We start from the raw sequence: 23783 nt of genomic DNA, 5'->3' as shown, positions 1-23783 counted from the left end.
CTGGGTATAGTAATCTGGGTTGGCATCTGTGGTCATTTAAAACTGGGAGTACTTGAGTCCAGGCTCTTCTGGCTTTCATAGTTTGTACTGAAAAGTCAGCTGTCATCCTAATGGGTTTTCCTTTACATGTGACTTGTTTCTTTTTTGCAGCTTTCATTATTGTCTCTGTGTTCTGTACGTTTAGTGTTTTTACTATGATGTGCCATGGAGAGTTTTTTTTCTGGTTCTGTCTGTTTGGTGTTCTGTATGCATCTTGTTTTTGTATGGGCATGTCTTTCTTATTTTGGGAAATTTTCTTTGACATTTCTGTTGAAGATCTGGTCCATGCCATTATGTTGGGGTTCTTCTCCTTCTTGTATGCCTATGATTCGTAAGTTTGGTCTTTCTGTAGTGTCACACAATTCCTGCATATTCCATTCTTGTGCTTTCTAAAATTTTTCATACTCTTTGCTTGAGTGGTCTAGTTTGTCCACTTTATCTTTCAGTCTTGATTCTCTGTTTTCCATTTCATTCATCTTATTAATGAGGCTTTCTCCTGTCGTTTCTAATTGGGTTACTGAGTATTTTACTTCCTCCTTCATTTCAGCCTGAGTAGTCTTTCAATATTTCTAGCTTTTTTTCTGAATTCATTCAGAAGTTTATCCCTATCGTCCTTCAGTTCTTTGATTTCTTTGTGTGTTCTTTATAAATTCGCTGAATTCTTTAATCACGTTTATAATTGTTCTTTTGAGTTCCATGTCCTGCATTATGTATGGGGCGTTCTCATTGTACTCCTCTAGAGGACTATTGGTATTTGATGGGGATAAGTTATTTTGGTTTTTCATGTTACTATTTTTTCTCTGTGATTTTGACATGTGAATTTCTTTTGTTTCTGATTCTTGTGTGAGACTCAAGTCTTCAAGTTTAGGTCTGCTTCTTTCTGTAAACTTTATGTGCCTTTGTGGTTTACTTTTTGGGCATGAGAAGATGGTTCGTCTAAGCTTCCGGTTCTGTTTTAATTTTATATTGGAGTGGCCAGATTGCTTTTGTCTTCAGGAGTTCCCACAGAGGCCCAAGTAAGATGAGGATCAGGTGCTCTCAGGTTTTCTCCCAAGGTCTGGATCCCTCCAGGAGAGATTTTGGCCTCAGGAATTTGGGGGTTGGACTGGCCTGGGAGCAGGGCCCAGGAAAGATGCTGGTGTCTGGCAGCTGGTGGCTCTGACACTCAGAGATGCAAAGGGAGATGGGGATGGGAAGAGGCCCCAAGGGCTCCTGGGGAGTGCGCTAAGGAACTGGGTTGGTCTGGATGCAAAGGATCAGGAAGCCAAAAGGTCAGCCCCCGCATCCAGGAAAGAGGCTGGTGCGTCTTACAGCCCAGGGACGCAGAATGAGGTGAGGGCGGGACCAGGCCCAGAGGGCTCCTGGGGACCTCAAGAAGGAACTGGTTCCATCTGGATGCAAGGGATCAGGAAGCAGTGGTGGTCCCGGGCCAAGAGGTCAGCCCCTGGGTGCAGGAAAGAGCCTGGCAGGCTGTGCAGCCCAGGGAAGCAGAGGGAGGTGAGGGCCGGCCAGGCCCAGAGAGCTCCTGGGGACCATGAGAAGGAACTGTGTTGGTCTGGATGCAAAGGATCAGGAAGCAGTGGTGGTTCCCAGATGTCTGGGGCACCAAGAGAAGGAATGGGTCTGAACCCAGGCCAGAGAGATGCCGGAGGGTCGTGCAGGCCCAGGGAAGCAGAGGGAAATGAGCTATTTTTATTTTTTGTGTGTGTATGCGTATATTGGCTGCATGTCAGTAAGTGCCCCATGTCATTGCAATGCCCATGGAGGAAAGAAGAGGCTGTCGTTTCCCCTGTAACTAGAGTTGCAGACAGCTGTTAGCTGCCGTGTGGGTGCTGGGATTTGAACCCAGTCTTCTGCAAGAATAGCCAATGTGGTTTTTTTTTTTTTAATAATTTAGTGAGAATTTCATACATATATATAAAGTGTTTTGATCAAATCCATGCCCACTCCCTCCCCTCCAACTCCTTCCATATATCCCCATCACTTTTCTGATAACTTCCATAACTTTCTTCGTCTTTGATTTATTTATTCATTTATTTTTATGGGCTTTGGCTACTCTAACATTCCCCTCTCTGAAGAGGTAATCCTAAAATCTTTTAAGGATTAGATAAAAGCTCCCAAATATTTTCAAAAATTTTGGCCTTTGGAACAGAGTAGGTTACTAAGAGGCCCAAGGACATTGTGAGTTTTAGCCAAGAAACTGGCTACTTTTCTTTAGGGTCTTTTTACCCTAACTGCCTAGCCAATTCCTACCTACTATTCTTATCACAGCATCCTCTGAAGAGGTTACCCAAATTGTCAATAGGGAATCAGGGCACAGACCAATCTGGCTTCTTCCATGCTGAACAGGGACGCAGGGTGAGTATTGGAGTATGCCTTCAGTGGGTCTATCTAAAAGACTCCCAAATTGCATAACTCTTTTCTCGAGGAGGAAAAGAACGTCTTTGAATCCTGAATAGGAGACATGAAGGAGAAGTAAAGGCAAGAGTAATTAGCATTACAAGTTCTAGACAGGGAACTAGAAAAAAAGTCAGAACAGGGCAATTTTCAAATGTTCGTATGCAAGTCCATCGGAATTTCTTGACCAAGGCCTTCCAAAAGCATCCCTCTATTGGGTTCTTCCTCATTTTTCTTTTGTCTTCCAAGGCTGGACTCTAGAGTGATGGATTCAGGATTTGCTTTCAGGTATTTTGATAGCTGTTGGAGTGGTTAGAATCGGTGTCAATTCCCTCTCAAATGCTTCTAGGTAAGGGGAGAAACAAATTTATCCATTATTTTAGAACAATAGATGGTTGTCTCCCTTAGCTGCAGGTGGGCACTACAGTATTGCAGACCAAGATTTGAAGTCTGACATCTGAACAGCACTTTCTGCTTAGGAACAGAATCATCAATTTGAAATAATTGTCTAAATAACTTTTTATATAGACTTAAGCCTAACGTCTGGCAAGTGTAATCCCTTGAACTCTTAAAGAAATATACTGATGACTTTACTCTTTGGTTATATTTTCCTTTTGGGTATTTAAGATCATACAGTTGGCCCAAATAAATCAATTTATTTTTACACTTAAGGTCATTTGAGGATCTGTTCCTCAGAGGCTTGGGAGGAACTACTGGTTCCTTTCTTTTACCAGTTCCAGCATTGTGAAGATAAGTCAAAGGTCCTGCTTGACCATGTCTGAAGAATAGCCAGCGTTCTTAACCGCTGAGCCATCTCTCCAGCCCCACATTTTATTTCTTACTCTTTTCCTCACTTCTGTGCTGGGTTTTTGTCTGGGTTGAGCTTATATGAGTCTTGTGTGTGCTATCACCATTGCTGTGAGATCATATGATCAAGTAGCTCCCAACTGCCTGGAAAACTCTTTCCTTGTGGTAATCCACCACCACTGGCTCTTACAGTCTTTACAACCCCTCCTCCACCAATGGTCCCTGAGCCATAGGTGACAGAGGTTTAACATAGGTGTCCTACCTAGGGACAAGCACTCTGGTCTCTTAGTTGCTACACTTTTAGGCCAGTTGTGGCTTTTTGGGTCAATCACCACCTGTTGCATGAGGAAGCTTTGCTGGTAAGAGTTGCATTAATTTTCTTTTGTCCTCATTATGCTACGTTCCCCAGGGCTTAGGTGTAGAGGTTGCATTGTAGATCTGTCACTTAGGGCTGCGCATCTCACAGACACTTACTCTCTGTGTATGACCAGTTGTGGAACTCTGTAATAGCCTCCATTTGTTGCCCAAAACTTTTTCTTTTTTTTTGGATGAGTGGTGAGAGGTGCATGTGTCTGTAAATATTCTAAATATAACGATACATATTTAGTATATAGTTAGAAATTTTTCTAAGGATGTGACAGATGTGGGTTTTTCTCTAGGATCTGTGACCTCTCTACCATGTGTATTTGACTATATTTACAGCACCACACAGGAGTCCCCCCCGCTCATTGAACAGGCCTAAGTTCCTTTATATAGCTGTTGGTTACCCCCAAGATAAAAGTGCTACTGTTACACCAGTAGAGATGATTTTCTGGGCCAGTCATTGTTATGTTTATTGGGCTTTACTGCTCTCTCTTTCTTTGTTTCTTGGAGACCCACCAAATTTAACCAGGATCATCTCTGTGACAGTGGGTTTGGAACTAGGTCTGCAACTGAAGATAAAGACAAGACTGCCCACCCCTGGAATCTGTTGGTAGCCCATTCTTAAACAAGGAGCTGTAGGGCTCCTCCCCAGTCCATGCTTGAGTGTTGATAGGCAAAGTCATAGTCTTATGTGGGCCTGTGGTCGGCAGCCAAAGCTGTTGTGAGGTTGTACCTGCATTGGCTCTGCCATGCCCAGAGGGCAGCGTTTCACCGGTTTCACCACTCCTCTCCCTATATTCCAACTCTTCCTTTTTTTCCTTTCCCTGTTCTATAGTGATCCCTGAGTCTTAGAGGTGATAGTATAATTGTTGTGTTAGGACTGAGCACTCAGCTGTCTCTCAGCACTTTGAGCAGCTATGCGCCCCTACATTCACTGCCTTTCATTGCAAAGAAAGGCTTCTTGGATTATGTTGGGAGTAGCATTTGCCTGTGGGTATCAATATAAATATTTAGAGCTGGGCAGGGTGGCCTGTACCTTTAATCCCAGCACTCGGGAGGCAGAGGCAGGGGGATCTCTGTGAGCCTGGTCTACATAGCCAGTTCCAAGCCAGCTGGGGCTATAGGGAGACTCTGGATTCTGTCTCAAAAAGACAATTAATTAATTAATTAATTAATTAGTTAGTTAATTAATTTAGAAGGCAGCTTGGCACCGTGATCATTTAGCTAAACAACAGTAATTAAATTTGCCTCTAGGCCCCAAGATGGATAATGAAAATGTGGTACATATACACAATAGAATTTTATTCAGAAGTAAAGAAAAATGGAATTATGATATTTTCAGATAAATTACTACAAGATCAGCTGGGTGTGGTGTGCACGCCTTTAATCCCAGCACTCGGGAGGCAGAAGCAGGTGGATCTCTGTGAGTTCGAGGCCAGCCTGGTCTACATAGTGAGTTCCAGGCCAGCTGGGGCTACAGGGAGACCTTGTCTCAAAAAGACCAAAAAACAAAAAAATAAAAAAATTACTACAAGAGCTACAGATGGTCAAAGTGTAAAGAATGAGTAACTGGGGTACTCAGCCCTAAATGAGAGATATTATCACACCCCCTCCCCACAAATGCTCTTAGAACATTTTGGAAGAGGGGTGGAAAGAATAAGAACCAGAAACTGGGAAGGACTGTTGAGAAATAGTGTCTTAGGGACGCAACACAGCCATTGTACTGATGGACTCATGGTGGCTGTGGTTGACACACAAGACCCATATAAAGATCAAGCAATCAGAATTCCAGGGGGAGGGGCTCATAAAGCCCTACTCCTAGCTGAGGAGCTTTGACAGTTGAAGGCTACTGTCCTGAAAGTCAGTTTTCTTCAGGGAAGTGGTCCCTGTTAAGTTGCTTATGCCCCAATGAATGGTTCTACACAATGCACACAACAGCACTTATTGGATTCCGTGGGCTATGAAAGAGGACATGAAGTTGGGAGAGAGACAAGGTGGGGGAGATCTGAGAGGAGTTTTGGGGTAAGAGTGGAGGGTAGATATAATAAAATACAATGTAAACATGTATGAAATTCTCAATGAGTAAAAAAAGGAAAGAACATCAAGCTAAAATACATTTGACAGATATGTATCTATCTTTTAAAATGAAAATGGTGTAATGTGAAATATGCCAAGTAAAAGAGGAATGAGAATTTTAAAAAAAGAAAAATTTGCAGATAATTGGATGAAACTAGTAAAGTTGTATTGAGTGAGATAACCCAGGTTCAAATAGCCACTTGGTCTTTCCCATATGTAGATCCTAGCTTCAAATCTTCAGATTTGTACATTTAACCTGGAGTACCTATAGAAGTAAGGAAACTAAAGAGTCATTGGAGTGGTGATACCTTAAGGGGATGGGGATAGCAGAACACATAGCAAAGACAGGGAATTTGGAGAATGGAAAGTTTAAGCAGGAATAGGGCCTGGGGGTAAAGGGTGACAGAGCTGACCAAAAGTATAGATGCATGAGAAAAGCTATATGGAAACTCACCACTTTGTAAGCAGTTTAAAAATCTAAGTTGGGAGAGAGTGAGAGAGAGTTAGAAGGGAGATAACCCTGAATGTCTGGATAATGCTGCTCTTGAAAGCTGAGGATTATGAAATATACCCCAATGTTATGTGTGAGACACCTTCTTATGAGTTGTTGGTCAAGGAGGTCACAGAGGCTCTTAAAACAATATTTTTGACACCCTTCTTGATCACCTACCAGAGCTGCTTGATAATTACCCTATTACTGAGGATACCACATGTCTTGGTTGCAATGTATACAGAAATCAAGCTGGAACTGAGCTGGAAGCTTCTTCCCTTCTGGCTAGCTTTCATACAACTGCTGAGGGAGAAAAGACATCAATGGTTTTACCTGTCTGTGAATCCCATGATTTGCAGTACCAAGCTGCCAGGCAAGATACACTCACCTGTGCAGTAATGGCATTACCATTAATAAGGATGTTCAATTCCTGTGATTGGGTGTGAGACTTGCTCCACAAGAGAAAATTCATATCTTATACTGTAAACACAGTTAAAAAATAAAACATAGCTGAGGTAGTTTTGCATTTTAATGATGGTTTCAATGGCTTTCAAATTCTTTTGAAAAATGTTCTGTGACTTATATACTTGTGATTATGAAAAATGTCTTGCCTTAAAAACTAATTGATGGATTTTGTTCCTTTGAAAACAAATACTGAACTCCTAAGCTTAGTGTTCTCTTACTTGGAATTCCATTTGATTTATTCAAATTTTCTGAGGGTGACAAACATTCTTCTTTGTGTAGCCTTTCAATAAGTGCTTTATTTAATTTTGTGTTATAAATTTAGCAGTTTAAGTTTGTATATATTCTAACCTTCTGTATTTTTGCTACTACTTTAAAACTCTGAGATTTGGTAGGAGTTAAATTAAGCTTTGGAATAATAGCATGTGTGTTCAATTAATTTAAAGTAATCTTTTCAGTAATAAGAGGAGAAATATATTATTTTTAAAGACTTGTGCTTATTTCTTGAAATTAGAGCTACAAAAATTTGTTGCATATAATAATCTAGTGAGTTTATGAACTATGGTAGGGGTGATATGCATACTATTGTTAATTGTTCATTCTGCTCTAGAGTATGAATTCCTATTTATTTTCTTGTACAACATGAAGAAATACTATTTTTCTGAATTTGTGAGAATCCATGCCTTTACTGAGTAATATAGCAGCTGGGGATGGCCCCAAAGACTCAGTGTTAGAGAAAGCATGAGAAGACTGTAGAAAAGGGATTTAGTTGACTTGGAGAATCTATACTATCTGAAGTAATTTAATTCTTATTACTTGGTTTTTATTTGCGTATTTATTTTACACCCTAAGAGATTGTCATTGGTTGTATTAAGATTGGCATTGATTGTAATTTTGTAGACATATATTCCTAATTATGAATAAATTCAGTAATTTGTACATTTCCTAAATAAAGCATTGAAAGAGAACAGCTCAGAAGTTGTGCAGCCTTTCCTAATGGGTTGTGGAACCAAGGAACCGAAGATCACTCAACTGTGTCTGGCCGCTATTCAGAGACTCATGTCACATGAAGTGGTGTCTGAGGTAGTATGAAGATTTAATCCAAATTGCATATTAAGAGTCACATCAGTATGTTGCAGAGAGGAATGAAATATACCTGGTATTTAATATAAAGCAGTTTGATGAAAGCAGAATAATTTAAAGATATTGTTACCTTCTCATTAAGCATTCATGAGTAATGAGCAAAGATGAAATATATTTCATCGTTATTTTAAGATAAGAAGGTATAGTTTGGTAAATAGGTAATGATTTTAGAATCGAGCACACTTTAACTGTTACAGAAGAGTGATTTAATATAATTCATATTTAAAAAACTTTTTTTTGTGTGTGAGTGTTTTGCCTACATGTATGTAGATGCACCATTTGTGTGCAGTGTCCATGAAGGCTAGAAAAGGGCATTGACTCTCCTGGAACTGGAGATGGTTGTTAGCTACCATATGGGTGTTGGGAATCGAGCCCAGGTTGTCTGCAAGAGCAGTTGGTGCTCTTAGCTGTTGAACCATCTCTCCAGCCCCATTATTTGAAGTGATAATATGTTGCTCATTAACTTATATTTTGTTTATATCTAACTTGATGATGGTAAAACAAGAACACATACTACTATGAATCTCTATTGTACTTTCACATTTGAATGATTTTACCTTAATTTTGTACTCCATTATTTTTTGCAGACTGCTGCTGGAAATATAATTAACATGCTTTGGCAGCTGATGGAAAACAGCCTTGAAGAACTTAAGCTACTTCAAACAGTTCTTGTTCTTTTAACGACCAATACAGTAGTTCATGATGAGGCGCTTTCTAAGGTAAGAAACATGTTAGAGTTTATAAATGTGCTGCAGTAGCATTTGAATAAGGTGGCTGAAAGAGGAAAGCCTGATGCCCATGGAACTAAGAACACCTAACTTCCCTACAGTTACTGTGATGATCAGTGCTGTGCTTTAATAGCTGTCAGTGTCTCCAGATTAGAGGAAACCATGTTTGATTGCTTAACCAACTTTGGGTTGTTGATGGATTTAGTTATAAGTACTAAAACGAAGAGAAGGTAGAAGAGTAGGAATAGAGAAGGGAAGAGGAAAGAAAGTGGCATGAATGCTACTGGCTTGGGTATTTTCTGTCTGATAGAGGTCCCATTCTCCTGTTTTAAAAATAACTTATAGGAATGTATTATGTAAATAGACCAAACAGTTCAAGTCTCACTTAAAAAAAAAAACTTCTCTATTGAGTATTCGTACTGGATAAAATTCCGTGTGTGATACCTACTTTTTATTTTTTCTCTTCTCTCGTCCTCTTTGGAACATAAATATTCTGTTATACAGTTAACTCTTTAAAAAGCTTTTCAAATTATGAAATATTTCTGTGGGATAGAAAGTGGCATCTAAAGCACAGTCTTCACCTAATGATTTATTCTCTAAGGAGTGCTCTTGACTTTTAATGGTAGTTTTATTATAATTCTTATGCTTTTACGAATAGATAACCTATAGAATGGAGATGTGTACTAATTATGTATAGTTTCTCAAGTGGGTCTATGTTTGCCTTTTCTAATTATTTGGTGTTCTTAGATCATAATTAAATTTTATTTAGTGGCAAATATTTCATTCTTCTAAGCTTGAATCTGCTAAATAAAGTACGTATTTTTGTATTATATTTTTGTATGCTGTTCCATTTGGTTTCTAGCTATCAAATTATTCCTCTAATACATGTATTTAAAATTTATAAATGATATTGACATACTAAAGAAATAAGAACTGGGGCTTGGCTGGGCATGTGGTGCATGCCTTTAATCCCAGCATTTGGCAGGCAGAGGCAGGTGGGTCTCTGTGAGATTGAGGTCAGCCTGGTCTACATAGTGAGTACCAGGCTAGGAAAAAAAAGAAATGGAGCTTAGAAAATAACATAGTCAATAACATGTTTGCCACACAAGCATGAGGACCTGAGTTCCATCCCTGGCACCCATCCAAAGAAGCATGAATCAATAGAGAGGCAGTCAAGAATAGCCCTGGGGCTCACTGGTCAGCCAGTGCAGGCTACTAGGTGAGCTAGGTATCTCTAGGTGAGCTAGGTGAGATACCCTGTCTCAAAAACAAGGTGATGGCACCTGAGGAATGTCACCTGACCTTGACCTCTGGCTTCCACTTGCCTTCACACACGTGTACCTGTACCCAAACACATACCCACATACACACAAAAGAAGAAAGAGCTAATTATGGGGGCTGGAGAGATGGCTCAGTGGTTAAGAACACTGACTGTTCTTGCAGAAGACCCGAGTTTGATTCCCAGCACCCACATGGCGGCTAACAACTGACCGTAACTCCAGTTACAGGGGATCCGACAGCCTCTTCTGTCCTCTGAGGGCATTGCACAACATGGGTACACTTACCTACATGCAGGCAATACATGCATACACATAAAATAAAAATAATAAAGAAAATATTTTTTTTAAAAAGAAAGAGATAATTATAAGATCTATTTTGGTATGTTACCTAATTGAAAATTGAAATATTGGGGAGTAAAAATCAAGTACAGAGAGATATAGTACAAAATTGAGCACTATGAAAACTCCTGCGTAATTCTATGACATGCCTTTCCTTTGTGTGGAAATACAAAGAAATAGTGATGTTCAAGGCTTGGCTCATTACTCTTTTTTTCAAGAGTGACTTCTTTTCAAACAATAAAACTATATAAAACTTTATGATATTGGACTAGACAACTGTTTCTTAGGGTTCAAAATCCATGACCTGTAAAAGAAGTTGTAGAGGAAAATATTCACAAATATCTGGTAAAGAACGTGTATGTTCTTTTAAAACACTTTTAAATTATTTTTAGGGCATAATAACTAAATGAATAATTGATAAATGAATTCTATATACCTCACAAAATAAGATACTCAAATGATGAGTAAATGCATGAGAAGATGCTCACTCATCTTAATATTTTACAAATGAAATATAAATTGAAGTCACAAGGAATTATCACATATCCACTAGAATAGTTAAAATTAAAGACCAACATTTCAAACATCACTGAGGATGTGGAATCATTCTGAAATCACATATACTACTGATAGAATTATGAAAATTTAAATCCACTTTAGGAAACTGGCAGTTTCTTAAGTTAAACCTATACTATTCTATGACTGAGCCATGTCATATATATGTCCTCACAGATTCTTATATATAAATGTTCATAGCTGTTTTATTCAGAGTAGTGCCAAACTGTACACTTCTTTCATGTCCATCAGCAGATGAATGATTATGTATAGTCATACCATGGAATTTTATAAATACAGTCCAAATGAAAGAAGCCAGATACAAAGACCCTATAATTAATGAATTTATTCATATAAAATTGTAGGAAATCAGATAGCTAGTTACCTGTGGGCCAGGGAGAGAGAGAGAGAGAGATGAACTGTAAAGATACCAAGGAAACTGGGGCTGGAGAGATGGCTCAGTGGTTAAAAATACTGACTATTCTTGCAGAGGACCCAGGTTCCAATCCCAGCACCCACATGGCAGCTAATGGCTGTCCATAATTCCAGTTCCAGGGGATCTGAAAGCCTCTTCTGTCCTCTGAGGGCATTGCATGACACAGGTACACTTACTTACATGCAGGCATAACACTCATACACATAAAATAAAAATAATAGATAAAATATTTTTAAAAAGATACCAGGGGAACTTCAAGTAGAAAGAAGTGTTTTGTACCATGGTTGTGTCCATAATTTAAGCGACCAGTGTATGAGAGAGATCTCACCAAATTGTATACTTTTAGGGAACACAGCTTGTTATATAGAGATTATATCTTAGTAACTTTTTAAAAATTGTTTTTATTTTATGTGTGTGAGTTTTTGCTTGCAAGTATGTATGTGGACTCTGTGTGTGCTCTGGTATCTGTGGAGGCCAGAAGGAGGTGCGGATCCCTTGGCTGGAGTAGAGAACAGTTCTAATCTGCCATCTGGGTGCTGAGAACAGATCTCAGATCCTCTGCCAAGAGCAGCAAGTGCTCTTAACTGCTAAGCCATCTCTCCAGCCCCAATAAAGTTGATTTTTAAAGAGAAAAATGTGGTCCCCTTTTAATAACAGTGTAATTTTAGCAATTTAGATAATACTTCTCTTAAATAATTTAGTAGTACAATAAACTTTTCATTCTGGGTAGATAAAAATTATTACACATGGGGCTAGAGAAATGGCTCAGCAGTTAAGAGCACTGGCTGCTCTTGTGGAGGACCTTAGTTTGGTTTCCAGCACCCACATGGTGGCTAACAACCGTCCTTAACTCCAGTTCCAGTTGATTTGACACCCTCTTCTGATCTCTGTGGGCATTGCACAACATGGATGCACTTACATACATGCAGGCAATACACTCATACACATAAAATAAAAATAATAAATAAAATATTAAAGCATATATTAAAAATAAGTTTTAAAAAGCATGGCACATTATTATACATATAAAATGAACCACATTTGGAAAGTCGTATCTCAAATTACTTTAGCTAATCTTATATAGCTGTATATTTATTGAGGCCCTGAATTATTTTGAAACCTGAGAATCTTTGTAATTTTATTTTATAAAAAGGTAGAACTTTGAATATCTGATTGAAATAATCAAACATAAATTATTTTACTTGAGGTTACATATGATAGGTTAGAATCTATGCCTTTCAATCTTAATTCACACTAAATGCAAAAAATTTTTTTTAGGCAATTGTTCTTTGTTTTCGACTACACTTCACAAAGGATAATATTACAAACAATACAGCTGCTGCTACAGTACGGCAGGTTGTTACTGTTGTCTTTGAGAGAATGGTTGCTGAAGATGAAAGACACAGAGGTAAAGTAAAGAAAGTTGTTTCTGCTTTGATTGTGGGTGGGTTTTACATAGTTCACTGATTTTTTTCTTTTTTTTAATCTTTTGCCTTGTGAATTAGGAATTCCTAAAACCTAAAAAACTTTAACCAATGTATTTGTTTTGGAGGCAAGTATGCTAGTACATACCTGTAATCTTAGTCTCAAAAGGTTGAGGCAGAAGGATCACTAATTTGAAGCCAGCCTGGGCTAAATAGTGTCACCCTGTCTCAAATCAATCAATCATTCATTCATTCATTCATTCAATAAATCAATCAATCAGTCCAATTAAAAAAAACCCTAAATCTATATGCACATACATCCATACAGATACACATGTGTATACTAAATGTATGTGTGGATATATATATATATATATAGTTTATATACATAGTGTTAATTACTTTTTTTTAATTACTTGACAAGATATCCTCACAAAAGCAGCTTCAGGAAGAGTTACAGTCCATTGTACGGAAGTCATGGAAGCAGGAGTAGAAGTGGCTACTCAGTGTGTCCACAGTCAGGAAGCAAAAAGAGGTGAATGCTGGCACTCAGCACATCAGCTCATGGAATGGTGCCACTCCTATTTAGGATGGGTTTCCCATCTCAGAGATGTGCCTAGAAGTTTTTTTCTATGGTGATTCTAAATCCTATCAAGATGACAGTCAAGAGTAGCCATAACAGATATGGGTATATGTGTTTGTATCTATGCACATGTATGTATGCAACACACACATATACATATTACTATATGGCATTTTAAAATTAATGATTTTTATTTTTTGGGGGGTCTTTTTGAGACAAGGTCTCCCTATGGCCACAGCTGACCTGGATTCGCTAATGGAGACCAGGCTGGCCTCAAACTCACAGAGAGCTGCCTGCCTCTGCCTCCTGAGTGCTGGCATTAAAGGTGTGTACCACCATGCCTGGCTTAAAATTAATGATAATTTAAAAATAAAAATTCACTATTTTCTCACCCTAAATATACCTTTCATTTTCCATATTTAGTTCTAATATATGCATAATTTCCTTTTGAAGATGATTAATTTCACATTTTACACCAAATATTGTAGTGTGTGTATTTTTATCAAAAGATATTCTATTACTTCATGATATTCCTTTTTATATATAGTTTACCTTAGTAATTGGATCATGTTATGTGTCTATTCTGTATTTTAATGCTGAGACTCCAACTGGACATTATATGGTATTTGATACTTTAGAGCTGTTTTCAGTGTCATCCTACATTTTTTTCTATTTGAATTATTTCTTCAGAATAAATTTCCAAGAGTGTGTGCTAATGTGAATTTTTCCCTGTACCTGTTAGAAATTATTGGTGTGTGTTAATCAAGAATATTTGGTAATTGGGGCTAGAGAGATGGCTCAGCGGTTAAGAGCACTGACTCTTCTTGCAGAGGACCTGGGTAAGATTCCAAACACTCACATGGCAGCTAACAGCTGTCCATAACTCCAGTTCCAGGGGATCTGAAGCACTCTTCTAACCCCTGCAGACATTGCACAACATGGGTACACTTACATACATGCAGGCAGTACACTCATATACATAAAATACTTGGTAATATAAAGATTAATCTATATTTTTACTAAGTACCCTTGTTATAATTAAGTGCTTTCTTTGTAATTTAAAAACTTCTTAAAAATTAGAAACATCTCTTTGGAGAGCTGACAGATTTGTTCTTTGATGTGTTACAACTAGAAATTAGCTGTATTTTTTTTTCCTCATCTTTTTGAGCCTGGGTCTCCCTGTAGCCCCAGCTGTCCTGTAACTCACTATGTAGACTAGGCTGGCCTTGAACTCACAGAGATCTGCCTGCCTCTGCCTCCCAAGTGCTGGTATTAAAGGCATGCGCCACCACGCCCGGCTTCATGGGGTTTTAAATTATTATCTTTATTGGATGAAAACGTTTTCACAATTTATTGTGAAGAAAATTGTAAAGTGTACTTAGGCAAAAAAAATTGTATTCATTTATATTTGTGTGTGTGTGTGTGTGTGTGTGTGTGTGTGTGTGTGCGCTCGAGCACAGAGGTGTACAAGCATGTTACAGCATGTGTGGAGATCAGAGGACAACTTTTAAGAGTTGATTCTTCCATCATGTGGGTCCTGGGGATTGAATGCAGGTCATTAAGACCTGGTGACAAGTGCCTTTACCTGTATAGCTATCGATCAGCCCAGAAAAAATTTAACTGCTTTTCACTTCACATGGTTTATCTTTTTTCTGAACTCTTGGTATTATGTAATGGCCCTTTGAAATTGATGTTCTTAATGGCAACACTGGTAAAAATGGGCAATTCTAGGAAGTAATGGTAATTGTGCCTATTCTAACAATCACTTTGCCTTTCCAGAAATTGACTGCTGGTTAATTTTTTACATTTAGAAGAACCATTCTTTTAAAATTTTATTTGTTTTTATTTTATGTGTATAAATATTTTGCCTGCATGTATGTAGGTAGCCCATGTCATGCAGTGCCCTTGGAGGCCTGAAGAGGGTGCCAGACTCCTTTAAGTGGCGTTAAGGACAGTTGCTAAAGGTGCCATTTGGGCTCTGGGAACTGAACCTGGGTCCTTTGAAAGAGCAGTTCAGTGCTCTTAACTGCACAGCCATCTCTCCAGCCCCAGATCAACCATTCTTAATTGTTGATGTGTTAGAATGCTCCTACTGACATTTGGTACAATTTTGTTGTATCTTTCTTTGTGGAAAAAATGCAAGTGGAATTCTAGTAGTTTGAAATGTTAGGGAGTTATTCAAATCATATTAGACATAGGACAGTTTTCCAGTAAAACTGTCTTATATATTCATAACCTTGAAAAAATTCCTGGATTGGTATTTTTAGAAATGTTTTTCTGACAGCTGATATACCATTTACTACTTTCTATTCTAATAGGATTAAAAAAAAATACTAAGAACCCCTTTCTTTCCTCATAGCTATTAAATCAACATTTTTTAAATGCAAGACTGGCATAATTTAAGAGAATAATCGCTTTAAATTTTTTTAAATTTTATTTATTTTATTTTATGTGTATGTGTGTATTGCCTGCATGTAGGTAAGTGCACCTGTGCCATGCAATGCCCACGCAGGTCAGAAGAGGTGGTCGGATCCCCTGGAACTGGAGTTATGGACAGTTGTTAGCTGCCATGTGGGTGCTGGGATTCAAACCCGGGTCTTCTGCAAGGACAACCAGTGTTCTTAACCCTCGAGCTATCTCTCCAGCCCCTTAAAATTTTTTAAATTACATTTTTATGTGCACATGTGGGGATGTGTACCATGACATACATGTGGATGTTAGAGGACCACTTGCAAGAGTTGGTTCTAGCCTTCCACCATGAGAGTCCTGAAGATTAACTCAGTTTATCAGCCTTGGCAACAGGCACCTTTACCCACTGAGCCATCTCACCAGTTCAGAAATTGATATTTTTTATATTAGTGAAAGAAATGCTGAGCTAGGAAATACCATTCCAGTTGACTCCTAGGTAGTGCAGCCTGTAACTGACAGCAGCAGTGGCAGATCAAGCAGTTAGTCCTTTGGAAGCATGTGGAATGTGAAAGGAACTAACCAGATGGTAAATTTTGTGTTTGATATTTAACATACATTCAAAGATCACGTGATGAAGGGACTGAAAAATAGACTGGGAAAATCAAATGTATAATTAAAAACTAAGCTTGTTAAAGTGATTTTAAGATAATGAGTGTTCTTAAGGTATTTTGTATTAAAATGTCTTTATTTTTTTCATTTTGGAGACATAATTCTGAAGTTACTGGCTTACAGTTATATATAAAAAGACACTTTGAACAAAATACATGATTTATGGAAGGTCATTTTGAAGCCCTATACCTGTTGTGTTTTGGTTGCAGATATTGTAGAACCACCAGTATTGATCCAAGGCAATAGTAACAGGAGATCTGTCAGTACTCTCAAACCTTGTGCAAGAGATGCGTATATGCTTTTCCAGGTATTTCAATTGATAAAAATAATTTTTATGATAGGATATTGGTTTATGTGGGTTTTTTATTGTCTGATTTACCTTTTAATGCAAAAATGCTAAATATGTCAAAAGTAGTATTAAAGTAGTTCTGAAGGATTAAAGAACAACTTCTGCATTTACTGTATATGTAATTAACATGATAAAATGTTATGACTCACTTTAAGTAGAAGGAATAAAATTAAACTCCAAAGTAGGGATGACGTCTTATAAAAACATTCCTTTAGTAAGGAAAGTAATAAACTTTAAATAAATGAAACAACATTTACCTTTTAAACTTTCTTTTACTTTTTTACTTAAAGTTTAAGTAATAAACTATTTAAATAATTTGATATACTAATACCTGATTTTTACATTAGTTGACATGAATAAATCATTTTAAGTTAATAGTTAAGAATAAAAGGTTATTCTTCATTAAAAGAATGTTAATCATTTATCTGCTTACTGTGTATTCTTTATAGTTATGATTCTATAGAAGTTTACTTAAAATCTTTTGAATCTGTAATTTTTCAAAATTTGAATCACTGATGCTTAATTTTTAAGAAAGAGAGGCTTTTTTGTTTTAATTTTATAAACTATGAGGTCTGGAAAGCACATTTCATCTTAGCATATAAACTGATTTTTATTTTCCCAGGACCTTTGTCAGTTGGTTAATGCTGATGCCCCCTACTGGCTAGTAGGCATGACAGAGATGACTCGGACATTTGGCCTTGAGTTGCTAGAGTCAGTCCTCAATGATTTTCCACAAGTCTTTTTACAAGTAAGCCAATTTGATGTTATCTTGTCACAAAATCTTTTTTAGACATGGTAATTTAGTGAGATTTGTTTGTTTGAGTGTTAGGGTATGTTTTTGTTGTGGTTTTTTGTTTTGGGTTTTGGGGTTTTTTTTTGTTGTTTGTTTTTTTTTTTTTTTTTTTTTTTTACAGCATTTTGCATTATAGCTCAGACTGGCCTGGAACTTAAGGTCAACGTTCAACCTCAGTCTCCTGGGTACTGGGATTGCAGGCATGAATAAACCACCATTGCCTAACTTTAATTTACTGTTATCTTACTTTTTAAAGTTCTACTGAGATTTTGAAATTTTAATATCAGAAGAAATCTGTCCATTTTTTCCCAAGCTATGGAGTTTTAAAAAAATGTGACTATCAGCAGATTTCTCAACAGAAACTTGGAAATTCAGGAGGGTTTGGAATGATAATAGTGTATTTCAAGTTCTGAAAGGCTACTATACCAAGCAAAACTGTCTGGCATGTGATAAAAACACACTAAAAGAATTCATGACTGCGTCAACTCCACAGAAGATACTTGAAGGAACCCTTTATACAGAAGAGAAAGATAAACCCCGATAAGGCTACAGGAAAGAATAAACCACAATAGAACAGTGGTTAAGCAAATGAGGAACAGGAAAACATCCAGTACCGCAAAATCAATGAAGAGAAAGTACTGCAAACCTTTCCTTAATAACTCAGAATATCAATCTTAATTCCTCAATCCAAACCTCAGATTGAATTTAAAAACAGAGCCCATCTATTTGTTGTGTCCAAGAAATGTACCTTATCATCAAAGACAAATGCAACGTTAGGTGAAATAACACTAAAAGATAACTTCAAACAGATGGAACTAGAAGACAGCAGGAACCACTGCTCTAAAGTCTGACGAAGCAAAGCTCAAACCAAAATTAGAAGGTGTAGCCACCAGTAAGGTATCCATGTTCCTATAATTAATTCCTTACTCATGCTCCTGTAAGCAACTCTAACAAAATGCATTGGGTCATTTGAAAAATAAAAATAAAGGTCTAAAAGTAAATGGGGGACTACCTGGGAAGAGGGAGATCAGCAGGAGTACGAGGGGGAAGGAAAAGGTAATGGAGAATGAATACAATTAAAATATATTTTATACATGTATAATATATCACAATGAAGACTGGTGAGATAGCTCAGCAGAGGCTACTGCCACTAAGTGTGATGACCTGGTCAATCCCTGGGACCCCTTCTGCCAGTTATCCTCTGACCTCCACATGTGCACCTTGCCAGGCACACACCCCCACCCCAAAGACAAATAAATGGGTAATAAAAATCTAAGAAAAGAAAATGTCCCAGTGAAACCCATTATTATATAATTAACATATGATAATTACAAGACCAAGGCAGAAATTAATGAAATGGAACAACAAAAAAGAAACAATACAAAGAATCATTGAAACAGAAAGTTCTTTGAAAAAATAAACAAGATCAACAAACCTTAGGCCAAACAAACCAGAAGGAAGGACAAAAATATCTAATTTAATAAAATTAGAAATGAAAAGACAGTACAACAAATACCAATGAAATTCAGGGAAACATAGAACATATCTTCAAAATTTAGATTCTACTGAATCAGAAAAGATTAAAGAAATTGATGCATGCATAAGAATTACCAAAATTTCCAAGTGTGGTGGTACACGACTTTAATCCCAGCATCTAGGAGGCAGAAGCAGGAGGATCTCTGTGAGTTCAAGGTCAGCCTGCTCTACATAATGGTTTCCAGATCAGCCAGGGCTACATATTGAGACCCTTTCTCAAAAACATCAAAAATAAAAATAAATGAGAAAGAATTACCAAAATTAACCCATGATAAGATAAACAGTGTAAGCAGATCTATAGCAAGCAATGAGATTGAAGCAATAATAATAATAATAATAATAATTAATAATAATAATAAATCTCAAACTAAAAAATATATTGGTCCAGTGAATCCTCACTGCTGAAGTTTGTAAGACCTTTAAAGAAAGACTAACACCAATGCTTTTCATCATTCCATCAAACATAAGAGGGAGGAACACCATCAAACTTTATGAAGCCAGTTTTAGCCTATACCAAAATCAGATAAATAACAAAAAAGAAAATTATAGGCTAATGTTCCTGATGAACGTGGATGAAAAAATTGTTTTTTTAATGTTAGTTTATTTTTTAATGTGTATGAGTGTTTTGCCTGCATAGATAAAAGGGCACCATGTCATGTAATACCCATAGAGGCCAGAGGAAGGTGTTGGATCACCCTGCAACTGGATTTACATACAATTGTTAGCTACCATGTGGGTGCTGGGAAACTGAACCTGGGTCTTCTGTAAGAACAGCCAGTGCTCTTAACCACTGAGCCATCTCTCCAGCCCCGATGCAAAAATACAATATAAATATTTATAAACTGAATTTGAGAACATATGAAAAATATCATTCACAGTGATCAACTTAGATTCATTCCAGAAATGCAGGGGCATTTCAGTGTACAAAAATCAATAAATGTAATATATCACATAAATAGACTCAGGATCAGAAATCAAATAATCATTCAATGGATGCAGAAAAGGCTTTTCACAAAATCCAGCATCCCTTCATGATACAAAGCCCTGAAGAGATTAGGAATTGGAGGAATTTACCTCCAGCTAATAAAGGCCACATATGACAAACCTTAGCCAACATTATACTAACTGGGAAAAACTTCAAAGCATTTCCACTAAAATCAGAAACAATACATGTGTTTACCCTCTCCTCTGTTAACATAGTACTAAACATCTTAGAGCATTAAGATGAGAGAAGGAAGTAAAAAGGAATACAAACAGGAAAAGAAGTCAGAGTACCCTTGTTTGTAGAAGATATGATTCTGTGCATAAGAGACCCTGTCTTCTCCACCAAAAAACTTTTGTTTTTGTCTTTTTGAGATTCCTGTAGCCGTAGCTGGCCTGAATTCACAATGTAGACCAGGCTGGCCTCAGTCTTGCAGAGATCCTTCTGCCTCTGCCTCCTTAGTGATGAAATAAAAGGCTTGTACCACCATGCCTGACTTCACCAAAAATCTCTTTAATCTGCAAAATACTTTGTCAATATGGCAGGACACGCGATTAACATGAAAAAAGCAGCTAGCCGCCCCTCCCCATAAACCAGTACCAGACCTGGTAAGAAAGAAACAAGGACAATGTTCCAATTTACAGTTCCCTCAAAAACAATTCAAAAATCTAAAAACCTGAAGTAAGTCTAACCAAGGAGTAAAAGACCTCTGCAATGAAAGCTTTAAAATACTGTGACAAGATATTGAAGAAGACAGAAGATGGAAGGATCTCCTGTGCGTATGGATTGGAAGAATTAATATTGCGAAAATAGGTATACAACCAAAAGTGATCTACAGATATAATGCAATTCCCATTAAAATTTCAATGCTGTTCTTCATTGAAATAGAAAAAACAATCTTAAGATTCATGTGGAAGCTCAAAAGGCCCTGGATAGCCAAAGAAGTTCTTAGAGAAAAGAATAACTCTGGAGATATCCTCATACTTATTTGATGTTACTCTGCGTAGCCATAGTAACACACACCCACACACACTCCAGACACATCATCAGTTAAATAGAGTAGAGGACCTAGATAAAAACTCAAACAACAAAAGACACCCGTGTTGGTGCAAAGATGCCAAAAATATAAATTTGAGGAAAGGCAACATCTTCAACAAATAGTAGTGATAACCCTGGGTATCTGCATGGACAGGAACAAAACTAGATTCCTATCTGTCACTCTGTACAAAAAAAAATCAACTTCAGATGGATAAAAGATCTTAATAATATAAGACCTGAAACTCTGAAACTTTGGAGGTAAAAGTAGGGAAGACATTTCAGTATATAGGCATAGACAAGGACTTTCTGAATAAGATTGTAGTCACTCAGTAAATAATGACAACACTTGACATATGACTTTATGGAATTAAAATCTTTCTGCACAGTAACGGAAACCATTAACCTTTAAATGAAGAGACAGCCTATACATCTGACAGAACAGTGATACTGAGACTATTCAAAGAACCCAGGAAAAAAATCAAGAAAGAAATCAAACAACCCAATAAAAAGTGGTCTATGAAATGGACAGTTTTCAAAAGGTGAAATATAATGTCCAATAAACATGAAAAAATGTTCAACCTCTCCATCAGAGAAGTGTAAATTAAAATTAGATTAAAATTCTATCTCATCCCAGTCAGAATGGTTATCATTAAGAAAATAATAGGCATGGTGATGCATGCCTTTAATCCCAGCACTCTGGAGGCAGAGACAGAGGCCAACCTGATCTCCTTATCTAGTTCCAGGCGTCTGGGGCTACAGAATGACCCTGTCTAGAAGAGGAGAGGAGGGGAGGGGAAGGGAGGGGAGGGAGAGGAAAGGAGAGGGAGAGAGGGAGAACAGAGGAGAGGGAGCAGGAGAGGAGGAGAGGGGCAGAAGGGGGGAGAAAAGCAAAGGAGAGAAAAGGGGAGAAAAGATACACACACCAAAAAAAAAAAAAAAAAAAAAAAAAGGGACTGGAGAGATGGCCCAGCTGTTAAGAGCACTTACTGTTCTTCCAGAGAACCTGGATTCAGTTCCCAGCACCCGCAAGACAGCTAACACCATTCCTTAGTTCCAGTTCCAGGGAATCCAATGCCCTCTTCTGGCCTCGATGGGCATTTTCGTACTTATATCCAAGTAGGCAGAACACTCCTACACATAAAACTGAAAAATCAAAAGAAGAAAAACAAATACTGGTGGGGATATGGACAAAAGCTCTTACACAGCTGATGAACATGTAAACTAAGCCAAGTGCTGCGTAAATCAGTGTGTTGATTACTCTTAAAACTGAAAATAGATCTACCATATGACCCAGCTGTATCACTCCTGGGTACTTACCCAAAGGATTCCAAGTTATCACTTAGATGTTTAACATATCCATATTCGTTTCAGCAGTATTCACAACAGCTAAGTTATGTGTCCAACAACAGAGGAATGTATAAAAAAAGTGAGATATATATATATATGATGGCATTTTTTCAGTCATAAAAATTATATAATTTGTAGGAAAATAGAAATGATCCTATTTATTAAACCAGTCTTAGAAAGGCAAATACCAAATGTTTTCCTCCATTTGTTGTTCCTAGATTATATCTAGTTACATAAAGTCATGCGTGTACATATTAAATGAAAGTAGAAGTTGTTTGTGGAGAGAAGGGGGAGCTAATGGGAGGGTGGAGAAAGAGAAAGATTGAGACTCTAGGGGGAAATATACCCAATGTCCAGTGTATACTTGGATGAAAATTTCCTTATACAGCAGTACCATGTACAATGAGTGTAATCAATGAAAAGTTTCAAAAATGCATTCAGTACAGTTTTGGTTTTTATAGTCAAAGAAATTGACATAAACGTTAGAATCAAATTTTAAATCTGTTCACTCCAGCATCCTATTTTGGACAGAAAATTGAAAAGTATATTAAAATATATGTGAAAATCTACAAGGATATGCATCAGAATTTAGCAACTGTTAACTTATCTCTGGGAAGTGAAGTGGGAAAGGCTTTTAGCCTTTGATTTCCCTGTTTTTCAAAATATATATTTAATGAGCAGATAAACCACCTATGACCCATGTTGCTTCTCTGCAAGATTAAAGGATTAGATTGGATGATTTTTTTTTAATTCTTTCATAGTTTCAATGAAATTTGGATTATTGAAACAACAAAAAGTATATTCAAAGTTAATCATTAAATGCAAACTAGGCCTTATATTGTCACTCAAATGAGACTACTCCTTTAAAAAAGATTTAATTATTTTTATTTTATGTGTATGAGTGTATTGCCTTCATACATGTAAGTGCACCTCTATCATGCAATGCCCACATGGGTCAGAAGAGGGCATTAGATCCCGGAACTGGAGTTACGGGTAGTTGTCAGCTGCCAGGTGGGTGCTGGGAACCAAAGCCAGGTCCTCTATAAAAGCAGCCAGTGCTCTTAATCACTGAGCCATCTCCCCAGCCCCAATATTTTATTTATTTATTTATTTATTTATTTATTTATTTATTTATTTATTTATTTTTATGCATATGAGGGTTTTGCCTGCATGTAAATGTACCATGTATATGTAGTACCCTCAGAGTCCAGGAAAGGGTGTCAGATCCCCTGGAAGTGAAGTTACAGATGGTTGTGCATCACCATGTGGGTGCTGGGAACTGAACCCAGGTCCTCTGCAAGAGAAGAAAGTGCTCTTTGCTGAGTCACCTCTCCAGCACCAGATGAGACTACCCTTAACTAATACAGATGGGAAATTAACAAGTTAATGGAGCCTTTCCATGTATTGTACCATGACTTTAAGTAAAATTTTATAATTATTTATAAAATTCCCCAACTTGTAAAATAGTTATGCTTATTTCTTATCAGATGTTTAATCATCTCATTGTGTTCTGTTGGAGCAATCGAAATATACAAAAT

The 23783-nt window shown here is 37.3% G+C and overlaps 1 protein-coding gene across 4 annotated transcripts in view; it reads left to right on the top strand.

The window, feature by feature from the left end:
• The window catches only part of Mon2 (MON2 homolog, regulator of endosome-to-Golgi trafficking), a 119144-nt gene that overhangs the window by 27953 nt on the left and 67408 nt on the right, over nucleotides 1-23783 (top strand). For all 4 annotated transcript variants that reach the window (XM_008846140.1, XM_008846141.2, XM_017801365.1 and 1 more), the window contains exons 3-7: nucleotides 7590-7717; nucleotides 8365-8496; nucleotides 12394-12523; nucleotides 16410-16507; nucleotides 17172-17297. In XM_008846140.1, the coding sequence (XP_008844362.1) occupies nucleotides 7590-7717; nucleotides 8365-8496; nucleotides 12394-12523; nucleotides 16410-16507; nucleotides 17172-17297 (614 nt within the window). The remainder of the gene's footprint in view (nucleotides 1-7589; nucleotides 7718-8364; nucleotides 8497-12393; nucleotides 12524-16409; nucleotides 16508-17171; nucleotides 17298-23783) is intronic.

This window comes from Nannospalax galili, unplaced genomic scaffold (assembly GCF_000622305.1).
Source record: "Nannospalax galili isolate Female #2095 unplaced genomic scaffold, S.galili_v1.0 scaffold202, whole genome shotgun sequence".
Classification (NCBI taxonomy): domain Eukaryota; kingdom Metazoa; phylum Chordata; class Mammalia; order Rodentia; family Spalacidae; genus Nannospalax; species Nannospalax galili.
This window is presented reverse-complemented; position numbering and strand designations above follow the sequence as displayed.